The following is a 12,884-nucleotide window of genomic DNA, read 5'->3' on the forward strand; positions in this document are numbered from 1 at the left end:
GGCCCGCCCGAGCTTCCCCCGACCCCAGTCCCCAAACAGGCAGCTCTCTGCAAGCTGTGGGAGCCCAGCGCTGGCTCCCGCTGCTTGCAGAGAGGTCCGCGAAGCCTGGACGGGCTGAGCTCAGCGCGCGCAGGCTTCAGCACGCAGGCAACTCTCCGCAAGCAGTGGGAGCGCTCCCGCTGCTTGCGGAGAGGTCCGCGAAACTTGGACGGGCTGAGCTCAGCGCGCGCAGGCTTCAGCACGCAGGCAACTCTCCGCAAGCAGTGGGAGCGCTCCCGCTGCTTGCAGAGAGGTCCGCGAAGCCTGGAGAGCGAGAGGGGTCGGTGTGCACCGACCCCTCTCGCTCTCCAGGCTTCACCGAAAGCCTGCATTCGCCCCATAGGACGCACACACATTTCCCTATAGGGCGAAAAATACGGTATTTCGTTTTTGAAAAGGTCTTCCTCCTCTCTAGTGAGGAGGGATTTGGGGTGGGGCATGGCAGGGAAGAAGAGAAGAGAAGGATGAACACAGGACATGGATTCATTTATCAAAGCAGCTTTTGCCAAACTGGTAAAGGTAAAGGTACCCCTGCCCGTACGGGCCAGTCTTGCCAGACTCTATAGGCCGGGAGCCAGCACTGTCCACAGACACTTCCGGGTCACGTGGCCAGCATGACAAGCTGCATCCGGCGAGCCAGCGCACACGGAACACCGTTTACCTTCCCGCTGGTAAGCGGTCCCTATTTATTTGGACTGCAACTTCCATCATTGTTAACTGTTGGCCGTGCTGGCTGGCGCTGATGGGAGCTGGCGGCCAAAACATGTGAAGGCCACCAGACTGGCAAAAGCTGGATGGCTCAAGGCATCGTACTTGCAAGCCATTAAACTTGGGGCAATGCAATAAATCTCCTCCTTGCTTCTTGGGAGAATTATCGAACAAATATAGGGCGTGGTTTCAGGTTTCCCAGGGACTGAACTACCAGAGAAGCGCCACTATTTGTAAAGACATCAGTTTTTATTGAAGAAATAGACATCTAAAAGTAATATAGAAAATACGCAGAAGTTTTAAGAGCTAAATCTGTACAGCAGTCAACAGGACAAGGCAGTTTTGGACCCAGGCTGTGAAAACTTCAGCTTTTTGCTTTGCAGCTGAAAAAACAACAACAAGCAATTAGTCAACCACAAACTGCAGCTAACGAAGAACCACCCATTTCTCAGAAGACATGTCTCTACCTTTGTAGTACGCCCACATCTTAAGTACAGGTGAAACTCAAAAAATTAGAATATCGTGTAAAAGTTCATTGATTTCAGTAATTCAACTTAACAGGTGAAACTAATATATGAGATCGACTCATGACATGCCAAGTGAGATATGTCACGCCTTTCTTTGTTATAATTGTGATGATCATGACGTACAGCTGATGAAAACCCCAAATTAACAATCTCAGAAAATTAGAATATTCAATGAAATCAGCAAAACAAGGATTGCAAATTGAGCAAGAGTGGACCTCTAAGTAGAAGCACATCTCGCTTTGCATGTCATGAGTCAATCTCATATATTAGTTTCACCTTTTTAGTTGAATTACTGAAATCAATGAACTTTTCCATGATATTCAAATTTTTCAAGTTTCACCTGTACTTCTAATTTGCAGTATTTCTTTATATATGGGCACGGTTGGGATGCTCTCAACAAGATCTCGCGGGAAGTTGGATTGTCTCACAAGAGCATCCTGTACACTCCCAAAGCCAGTGTACTGAGTGGGCCTTGCCGAGAAGCAAGGCTGAGTGCTTAAAAGCTATTTTTTTGCACTGGGTAGCCCCAAGCAGACCCGGCGAGAAAAGAGCTTTTAAGCTCTGCCTTGTTTCCCAGGCAAGATCCACTCAGCACACCAGCTCTTGAACTAGTAGGGATACATTCTCCCACTAAGATACACTCTTTGAGGTAGCCTCGGCCCAAGCCATATCTAGTGGCCCTCCAAAGTCCAAGTGCAAAATGAAGTGGATGCTACAAGTCTGGGTCTGCCCACTTCTGTGGTACATGACAGGTGAGATTCTGCTCCAGTTATTAGGTTCAACAGACATGGGAGAAGCACGCCAGCCCCATTTAATCCAGAATGTGGCTGCCAGACTGGTGAATGGGAGTGGCTGCCAGGGCTGTATAACACCGGTCCTAAAAGATCTACACTGGCTCCCAGTACATTTCCAAGCAAAATTCAGAGTGTTGGTGCCGACGCCTTCAGCCCAGTATACCTGAAGAAGCATCTCCACCCCCATCATTCAGCCCAGACACTGAGGTCCAGCTCCGAGAGTCTTCTGGCGGTTCCCTCACTGCAAGAACTGAGCTTACAGGGAAACAGGCAGAGGGCCTTCTTAGTAGTGGCGCCCACCTTGTGGAACGCTCTCCCATCAGATGTCAAGGAAATAAACATAACTTTTAGAGACACCTGAAGGTAGTTCTGTTCAGGGAGGTTTTCTTGTGTGTGTGTGTGTGTGTGTGTGTGTGTTTTAAATATTTTGATGGAAGCCACCCAGAGTGGCTGGGGATACTCTGTTGTTATTTACCTGTTTTGCAGAACCCGGTGGTTGAGAGACATTTTGTTTGATTCCAGCGATCTCATCAAAGCAGCACATCTGCAAGGAAACAGCCACACTCAGCATTCTGCATGCACCAGCCAAGCTGTGCCACTTCTGGGTTGGTGCAGGATTACCCCTTCCGTCATTCAGGAAGCCTCACTGCACAAGGCAAAGGTCTCTTTGCCTGGGGGCGGGGGGGGGGGGGGGGAACGACAGGACATTTTGCCACAGGAGAAGAAAAAAAGCTGACATTATTCAGAAAGACCAATACAGTGGACCTTCAGGTTACATTACCTTCCAGTAACGTAACTTTCAGGTTGCAAACCTGGAAGTGTATTCTTCTGGGTTTTGCCGCATGCGCAGAAGCGCTCTATCATGCCACGCACGTGCACAGAAGCGGCGCCTCTACTTGCGGATTTTTCGGGGTACGTACGGACCCCTGGAACGAGTTACATTCGTATCCAGGGGGACCACTGTACAGGTTTTAAGGTCTAAGTCCACACTGCTGTCTATTGATGACATTAGACTTATGCAAGCCTTTGGCAAGACAGCATACAAATAAAATGATGGATGCATGGATGCATGTGAGCTGGCTGGCAGAAGGCCTCAGAAGGCCACACTGGCTTTAAAACCCTCAAGGGGATTTAAAACATTTAATATTTTCTGCAGGCAGCTTCTTGAGCCAGCAGAGAAGTTCTAGCCAGCAGTGAAGGAAGCCTCTCAGGCAACTAGGGCAGTGTGCCCATAGGGGCAGGGTGAACCACCCATAGGGACGGCATGGGGCGTGTGGCACCCATAGGGACGGGGTGCACCATGGGGCCCCAGCTGACCTACAGCTGGGAGGGAGGCAGCGGGCGAACAGCGCGGAGCCTGAAGGTGCCCGAGAGGCGTGGCCCCGCGGTGAGTGCCACCCACTATTTTTTTGCCCCTGTCAGGGTGACACCCAGGGTGGGACCCCCCCCCCAAAAGTCCCTGGTTCTAGCCTTACCCAGCTTTGGAAATGGCCCTGGCTTGTCCTTTGCAGGCATGGTCCAAAGGATGTCGGTGTTTCAGACAGAAGTTCCCCTGACACTGGTCGCAAACCAGCTTCATCATCTCCCTCTTTTTGCAACCTGGCTGGAAGCACTTGTTTGTGAAGATCTAGATTAAGAAGGAAGTCAAGTTACAACTGGACCAGGAAAGTTGACCGTCTCGCAAGGATTCCACAACTGCCTACCATTTTAATGGTTGCAATCCCTAGGCATGATCTCCTAGGAGCAAACTCCATTTAACTAAGAGGGACTTGGGTGAACTGGTCTAGGATTGTGCTGCTAAGACCAAATCCAGTAAGAGAATCTGGCTTCCCTGTTGTGCAATGGAAAGGAACCTTTTTCAGCTCCAGGGCCACATTCCCTTGAGAGCAGGCTTCCAGGGGCCACACCCCCAGTGGTGGGCAGGTCAAGGGATGCAACTTTTACCTTTACGTAAGCTACATTCCAGCCACACAAAACGGAGGTTTGCACACACACCAAAGGCTCAGGACCACAATACCTTAAGGACTGTCTCTCCTCATACAAATCACAGCTGATGTAGAATTTGGGGGTTAGGTTGCTCACCAGAACAAGACAGCTTGAAAATATTACACCGTTCCTAGCCTGGCTGTCAATTAAGTTTCCAGACCAAATCCAAAGTGCTGATTTTGACCTATAGATATTTAAATGGTTCAGGACCACAATACCTCAAGGACCGACTCTCCCTATAGGAACCTATCTGGTCCCAAAGATCATCTTCTGAGGCCTTTCTTCGTGTGCCTCCTCCATGAGAGGTCTGGAGGATGGCAACACAAAAACGGGCCTTTTCTGCAGCGCTTCCCTATTTGTGGAACGCTCTCCTCAGGGAGGTTCATGTGACGTCTTCATTATACAGTCAAACCTTGGCTCCGTTTTGGAACATTTCGGCTCCCAAACGCCAAAAACCCGGAAGTAAATGCTCCGGTTTTCAAACGTTTTTCGGAAGCCGAACGTTCAAAATGTGGCTTCTGCTTGAATAATAATAATAATAATAATAATAATAATAATAATAATAATAAAATATTTATACCCCGTCCTCTCCAGACAAGACTGGGCTCAGGGTAGCTAAGACCGAATATAAATACAGTAAAAACATTAAAAACAAAACCAAACAAAAAAAACAACAACCCCAAACCAATAGTTGATTAAAATACAAGTTAGAATACAGTGTAAGAAGCTCTTGCAACCAATCAGAAGCTGTGCTTCGGTTGTCAAACATTTCAAAAGCCGAAAGGGCTTCCAGAACAGATTACGTTCGACAACGAAGGTTTGACTGCACACCTTTAGGTGTTTCCCTTCAATAAGGCCTTTGGCTGATTAAATAACCTATGGCCTTTAAAATGCGTTTCTGGGAGAGGGGTTATTGGTTGTTGCTGTTTTTATTATAGGTATTTTGTGTTTTTTATATTATAATTTTATGTATTGAACCACCCTGAGATCTACGTACAAAGGGCAGTATACAAAATTAATAAACAATAATAATCAGTCAGGCAAGCAAGAGGTATCACAGTTAAGAACACTTCCCAGCCAGCCAAAAGCACTCTTGATCCAGTGAGGAGCTTACAGTATAACTTTTATGAAGAGCTTACAGTATAACTTTTATGAAACAACTTAAACAGAGCCGTTTTCTTCAAAATTCTTAGGGGCCTTCAAAGAGGAACTTTGGAAATCTGTGTCCTCCTCAAAGTTGGGTTGCCAGCTAGGAAAGTATTTGAGTGTCTCCTGATGAAAGATAAACTGGATACAGAGCAAGGACCTCACAATGATGCTTCATCTTGAACTGCTGTGTACATCCAGTATAGCTCTGGGAAAAGGTGCTAACCTTTTGCTTCTGCTGAGCAGAATCACGTTTGCAGTCTCTGTCCATGTGGGCACTAACAGCAGCATCCCGCACCTCTCCCTTCTTTACTGGGATGGGAGTGTTGCAGAGGGGACAGACTGGAACTTGCACATCCTGAAAAAGAAGCTGGATATTAGTGAGGAAATATGGCTGCAGAACTCAGGTGTGTTAAGGCGCAAAGTCTGCACTCCATCATGCACAACCCCATCCCTGCTTTGGTCCTATGAACAGCACGTGTGTTGTTATCTACAGCTACTTCTTTTCAAAAAATGTCAGCTATTCAGTTTTGCAGCGCTGTTCTTCATTTCCCACACACTAATCAAATTTCACCCTTTCTGCAGTTTACATTACCTTCTGGTATGCAGAGGAACATTTGTGCCGGTTATACGCAAAGTGGTCTTTGCAGAAGACCTCACCGCATGCATCGCATTTCAGAGGTAGAAAGTCTACAAGGAAAAAAAGAGAAAACATACCTAGTTCAAAGAAAATATGGGATGAGGAGTCACATATAACCAACATAAAAGGTAAAGGGGCCCTTGACCATTTGGTCCAGTCGTGGCCGACTCTGGGGTTGCGGCGCTCATCTCGCTTTATTGGCCGAGGGAGCTGGTGTACAGCTTCCGGGTCATGTGGCCAGCATGACTAAGCCGCTTCTGGCGAACCAGAGCAGCGCACGGAAATGCCGTTTACCTTCCCGCTGGAGCGGTACCTATTTATCTACTTGCACTTTGATGTGCTTTCGAACTGCTAGGCTGGCAGGAGCAGGGACCGAGCAAGGGGAGCTCACCCTGTCGCGGTTATTCAAACCGCCGACCTTCTGATCGGCAAGTCCTAGGCTCTGTGGTTTAACGCACAGCACCACCCACGTCCCTATAACCAACATGCTCAAGTCTAATTAATGCATGAAGGGGTTAAGAGCATAGAGTAAGCTGTTCTGCCAGGCTTAGCTAGGTCACTCCACCTCCCCTTGGGAGGAAGGGTTATCAAGCCCTTGTTCTTCCCATTCCACCATGTGAGGAGCTCTAAACTGGATTATCCAAGCCCTGAAGCACCTGTTGTGGCCAGTTTTACTGTAAACTGCCCAGAAAGGCATTGGTTATTGGCAGTATAGAAACACTTTAAGCAAGCAATATGGTTATATTTGCTTTTTTTGCAATGCAAGCCACCTTGGCAACCTGGAAAAGTGGGGGAGAAATAAGTCAAGGCTGGGGACTTTGCTGTCCTCCAAATGTTCTTGGGCTCCCACCTCCTCTCACCGTAGACGATGGCCACAGGTTCCTCATCCCTGACTCCTCATTTATTACATGCGCTCCTTCCTGCTCTGGTTGTCTGCCTGATACCATGGCACTCTACCCTTAAGGAAAGGTCAGCACAATCCAAACACAGCATCAACACCCCCCCTGAGCAGGTTCTCACCTAGCTGCTTGCAGGTCTTCTCAGAGCAGTGTTTTCCCAAATCTGGAAACTCCATTTCTAGGAAGCAACCTGCTTTTCTTAAACAGTTCTTTGTTACCTGTAAGAGGAGGTAAAGGTAAAGGTAAAGGTACCCCTGCCCGTACGGGCCAGTCTTGACAGACTCTGGGGTTGTGCGCCCATCTCACTTAAGAGGCCAGGGGCCAGCGCTGTCCGGAGACATTTCCGGGTCATGTGGCCAGCGTGACATCGCTGCTCTGGCCAGAGCCAGAGTCGCACACGGAAACGCCGTTTACCTTCCCGCTGGTAAGCGGTCCCTATTTATCTACTTGCACCTGGAGGTGCTTTCGAACTGCTAGGTTGGCAGGCGCTGGGACCGAGCAGCGGGAGCGCACCCCGCCGCAGGGATTCGAACCGCCGACCTTTCGATCGGCAAGCCCTAGGCGCTGAGGCTTTAACCCACAGCGCCACCTGCGTCCCGTAAGAGGAGGTACTACTGGTTTAAATGCATCAGGTTTTCTAAGAAGCCTGAAAATACGCAATATAAGTCAGGTGTTTTTCCTTCCAAGCCACAAATGACCAGGGTCTTCTATTCAGACAAATCACCATGGGCATGCTTGCAAGGCTAAATGATGTCTTAGTAAACAAGGTGCATAGTAGCATTGTTAGAAGTGCCTGTTAATTCCATAGGAATAAGGAGATAGAGGTGTGAGCAAGCGTCCAATCAGCCACGGCCTGGATGAATTTCAAGTAAGCTGAAAGTTTTACCCTTGAGAACTGCCTAATTGAGATTTGAGACACTTTTATCAGAGAAAACCAGTTCCTCACCCAGCTGAACAAAGACACCAATATCTAAAGGGTTGAATTACAGGTGCCGAGGGAGGCACAAAACACAGAAGAAAAAGCGGAATATGGGCTACAAAAGAAACCGATTTAGGCTGTGCAATGGAAGTGGATTTGGTGCTCCTGCATGACAAAACGGTTTCTAAAAATAAAGAAATTGCTTTTTGCTGTAAGGGAAGTGACAGGAAAACATGTTTAGAACCATAGGGTACTGATTGCTACATTATATAATACAGGCTTCCCACTAACAAATGATTATATAATTTGTGGTTTTATATTTTGATTATGTTCTGGGAACTGCCCTGAGATCTCTGGGTATAGGGCAGTATATAAATTCAATAAATAATAATAAAAATCAACAAACAGGTCATGTGGAAGCAAATACAGGAACAACAGTAGAAAAGGGGTGGAAACTAAGTCAGAGAAAAAGATTAGCTATGGGCTGATGCCAAGTACTTTATTTACACAGAGCATCAAGGTAAAAGGATTCTGGACAAAGTATTTTCTGAGCTCCCAGTGATAACTGAACAAACAAATCACCCCTCCCCTTGTCGGACTGTTAGGATTTACAGTCAAAATTCGGGTTAAATATGCTTCAGGTTGAGCGTTCTCAGGTTACGCTCCGTGGCGACCCGGAGGTAATGGAACTTGTTACTTCTGGGTTTCGCTGCTTGCGCATGCGCAGACGCTCAAAATGACGTCATGCACGGAAGTGGCGAATCGCGACCCTTGCACGCGCAGACGCGGGTTGCGTTCGCCTCAGGGTGCAAACGGGGTTCCGGATTACAGAAGCTTCAGGTTACAGACACTTCATGTTGCAGACTCCGGTAACCCAGAAATAGTACCTTGGGTTAAGAACTTTGCTTCAGGATGAGAACAGAAATCGTGCAGCGGCCGCGTGATGGCAGCAGGAGGCCCCATTAGCTAAAGTTGTAACTCAGGTTAAGAACAGTTTCATTTTACGAACGGACCTCCAAGAACGAATTAAATTCTTAACCCGAGGTACCACTGTAGTGAAATTTGGGGCGGGGCGGGCTTATACGTAAATCCGGCACTGGTGTGTGTGTGTGTAAATAAACCATATATCATAAAGGCACCACAGTCTATGCTGTATTTCATTTGTAAGCTGTATTTCATTTGATACCCCTGGTATCTCGCACCGCTCAAAGACTGGGGTGATGTCCAACAGTATCAAGAGAAAAGATGTGTGGTCTGTAAATACAAAAGGTTCCGTGGTCTAAATCAAAACAATTTATTTATTTTAATTTTAAAAAATATATACGAAGTAACCTTGAACTGCACTAAATCCAGATTAATGAGAACAAGGGTCTCAGTTGTGACCCAGACCACTGTCAAAACATGTGAAACCAGTTCGTTGCCATTCAGGTCTTGATCTGAATCTACAAATACAGTGGTACCTCGGGTTAAGAACTTAAATCGTTCTGGAGGTCCGTTCTTAACCTGAAACTGTTCTTAACCTGAAGCACCACTTTAGCTAATGGGGCCTCCTGCTGCTGCCGTGCCGCCAGAGCACGATTTCTGTTCTCATCCTGAAGCAAAGTTCTTAACCCGAGGTACTATTTCTGGGTTAGCGGAGTCTGTAACCTAAAGCGTCTGTAACCCGAGGTACCACTGTATTTGCTTAGATGTTTAACACCTGCTGGATCCAGGAATTAGAAGGGTCTCAGCATACAACCTCCCCCCCAAAAAAATACCCCCCCTCATAACAATTTTAGTATTGACTCAAAAAGTCATGTATAGCTGTATCTTACATTTCCTTATTGGCAATTGTGACAGCTTATCCCCCCCCCAAAAAAAAACCCTTTTCTCTGTAATCTGTTTTTTAGTTATTAACATTTAATAAAATGTATCTGAAGAGGAGGCAGGGGTGGAGATCATCGTAAGCAAAGAGGGAGCAGTTCCTAAACCTAAGGAGTTTCAGAGGGTTGGAGAAGGAAGTTCGACAAACTAGTTAATGGCAAGACAGCATTAACAAGGATTTGTATATTTATATTTCTGAGCGGGGAAAAAAGGACTGGTACAATCCCAAGCAAAGCACCTTTTCACCCCAGCTGCTTTAAGATACTGCATGGAAATGAACCTGGGAGAAGAACTGGTGGAGGAGGATTGGAACAAATTTAAGGACTATTTACAAAAATATTGTAAATTGTATGAATGTTAAGAAAGATGTAAGATTAGTAACAACATGGCTTCAACAAATCAAACATAAAAAACATAAATTTAAGCGTAATTGGAAGAAAAGATAAATTTTGGTTAAATAGTATTTTATAATTAAGTACTTTATAAGTGTGGTTTTAAATTCCGAAATTTGAGAATTAATTTGGGGAAATTTTATCATATGAATGGAACTAATTTAATAATTTGCTAGCAAAATTTATAAGTCTAGAATGCAGGAGCAAGAGCTGTGAGGAAGTCCAAGGAGGTGCATGAAACATGGATATTTGAAAATACTATGTTTTTGATTGTTTTAAAAAATGCTTAATAAATATTTATATATATATAAAAAGATACTGCATGGAAATGGGATTTTTTTTTTTCACCTACCGATAAAAAAATCCCTCCTTCCCGCCTCGTATAATTTCAGGCACAGAATGACAGCAATACAGAAGAATGAAGAAACGAACAGATTCTTTAAAAATAAAGGAAGAGTTAAAGGGTAAAATCAGCTGACAGATCAGCGGCAGCACTTGACTTACCGTTTCCCTGATGCCCCAAACTCTGTATTTCTCCGGTTTCTAGTGAAGTTCCCAAAGAGTTGTTAAGTTTCGACTTCTACAGAGCTTTATGTAGGTGGATTCTATATGCTGAATCATGCTTCGCTTCTTCCACTTCCCGGTTCCCCAATCCAAAGTGGCCGGCCTTGACGTCACTGCACCACCCGACCAATCGAGACGCCGTTCGTCCCGCCCGGTTTCTGCTGAATCACGAAAGTCTTGATTGTCCGCGGGCGGCGTGGCAGTGATGGGGGAATCGCGCTGAGTCAGCCTTGCTTTCTCAAGCCCTCCCCACGCGAGTTAGGGAATCCGCGTGACGTGGTTGGGCATCCTATCCAGGGCCGAATTGAGGTTTGATGTGGCCCTAAGCTGCTGAAGGTCATGGGGCCCTTTCTATGTCCAGCTGTCCTTTGCCAGCAACAAATTGTCGCTGCTTTTTGTGTTGAATATATGCTATATGGTAATTTATAGACCTAATAGGTATCCACAGCCATTTGCGCATAACAAAATATGTAATTGTTGAGCTGGAATACAATAAAGAAGAAATATATTAATAGTGAAATAATTAATAATTATATTAATTAACAATTATATTAATAATTATTAAAATCATTGCTTACATCATAGGAGCCTACACAACACAAAACAATGTTGCTGTATTTAGGTTTTATGTTATTTGTTTTTTATCTTATATTTTGGAAATGTGCATCCAGGTTTTTTTCCTTTTAATTTTTTTGGGGGCCCCAAGAGAGAGGGGCCCTAAGCTATAGCTTGTTTAGCTATATTGGAAAGACCCTGATGTTGGGAAAGATGGAGGGCACAAGGAGAAGGGGACAAGGAGAAGGGGACACCAGAGGACGAGATGGTTGGACAGTGTTCTCAAAGCGGCCAACATGAGTTTGACCAAACTGCGGGAGGCAGTGGAAGACAGGAGTGCCTGGCATGCTCTGGTCCATGGGGTCACGAAGAGTCGGACACGACTAAACTACTAAACAACAACAGTATACGTAAATCCGGCACTGACCCCATCCATGCCTTTTGCACACATGCGCACCTAAAAGGTAAAGGTAAAGGTACCCCTGCCCGTAAGGGCCAGTCTTGCCAGACTCTGGGGTTGGTGCGCCCATCTCACTCAAGAGGCCGGGGGCCAGCGCTGTCCGGAGACACTTCCGGGTCACGTGGCCAGCGTGACATCGCTGCTCTGGCCAGAGCCAGAGCCAGAGCCAGAGCCGCACACGGAAACGCCGTTTACCTTCCCGCTTGTAAGCGGTCCCTATTTATCTACTTGCACCCGGGGGTGCTTTCGAACTGCTAGGTTGGCAGGCGCTGGGACCGAGCAGCGGGAGCGCACCCCGCCGCAGGGATTCGAACCGCCGACCTTTCGATCGGCAAGCCCTAGCCACTGAGGCTTTTACCCACAGCGCCACCTGCGCACCTACTCGGAAGTAAATCCTATTGATCTCAGGGTGCAAGGGCCGCCTTCTGCGTAAAGTGTGCAACTATACAAAGTTTCCCCATGGTGTTTTGGTGGAGAAGCTGGTAAAATGTAGGTTGTATGAGGTAACTTTTGGATCTGTAGCTGGTTGAGTGACCAAACCCAGTAACGATTCCTCATCATCTTGGAAAAAGGGACAACTGGAATGCTACACCATAGAGTTGTCATGGGCCTGTTTTGTTCAATGTCTTCTTTATAAACAACTTAAGATGAAGGAGAAATATATTTTTAAAAATAATAATAATTGTCCAGTAGCACCTTAGAGACCAACTAAATTTGTTCTTGGTATGAGCTTTCGCTAGTTGGTCTCTAAGGTGCTACTGGACAATTTTATTTATTTATTTTTATTGGAATTTTATTTACAACATAACATAAACCCCCCACCCCACATACACAAATCCATCTTAATTAAAAGTGAACATAACATACAGTGAGCATAACATACAACCATACAAACCACCAAATAAAAGACTTCCTTTATCCTGTATCTGGCCTCATTATTTACTTCTTATAAACTGTTTCCTATATGAATAATTATTAAGGTTTTTCTAATTATAACTTAAATATCCACAAAGTCTCCTGCATACATTAATCAAAACAAGTCCAGGTATGTATTTTAGGGCACTGTTTTGTGAAGTATTCTCAGAATTTTCCCCATGCTTTTTGAAACACTTGTCTAGTGTGATCTCTAATTGCCTCTAATTACAGTGGTGCCCTGCAAGACGAATGCCTCGCAAGACAGAAAACCCGCTAGACGAAAGGGTTTTCCGTTTTGGAGGTGCTTCACAAAACGAATTTCCTATGGGCTTGCTTCGCAAGACGAAAATGTCTTGCGAGTTCCTGCGGGTTTTTTTCCCTCCCCCCCCCCTTTTTCTAAGCTGCTTATCTGCTTAGAAAAGCCGCTAAAAGCCGCTAAACCGCTAAGCCGTCAATGGGCTTGCTTCGCAAGACAAA

The 12,884-nt window shown here is 45.9% G+C and overlaps 1 protein-coding gene across 3 annotated transcripts; it reads right to left on the reverse strand.

The window, feature by feature from the left end:
- Positions 1-975: 975 nt before the first annotated feature.
- Positions 976-10,561, reverse strand: ZFAND2A (zinc finger AN1-type containing 2A). 3 transcript variants are annotated; one of them, XM_079954076.1, is made up of 7 exons: positions 10,418-10,559; positions 6,861-6,957; positions 5,796-5,890; positions 5,427-5,558; positions 3,544-3,695; positions 2,544-2,612; positions 976-1,130 (listed from the first exon to the last, which is right to left on the reverse strand). In XM_079954076.1, exons 2-7 carry the CDS (start codon positions 6,913-6,915, stop codon positions 1,112-1,114), a joined length of 522 nt encoding a protein of 173 aa, XP_079810202.1. In that variant the 5' UTR covers positions 6,916-6,957; positions 10,418-10,559; the 3' UTR covers positions 976-1,111. The 3 variants fall into 3 exon arrangements, with proteins under 3 accessions (XP_079810202.1, XP_079810204.1, XP_079810203.1); XM_079954078.1 differs by lacking the exon at positions 5,427-5,558 and having other exon boundaries at positions 10,418-10,561; XM_079954077.1 differs by lacking the exon at positions 976-1,130 and having other exon boundaries at positions 2,606-2,739.
- Between the last annotated feature and the right edge of the window lie 2,323 nt (positions 10,562-12,884).

This window comes from Podarcis cretensis (assembly GCF_951804945.1).
Source record: "Podarcis cretensis genome assembly, chromosome: 14".
Taxonomy (NCBI): Eukaryota; Metazoa; Chordata; class Lepidosauria; order Squamata; family Lacertidae; genus Podarcis; species Podarcis cretensis.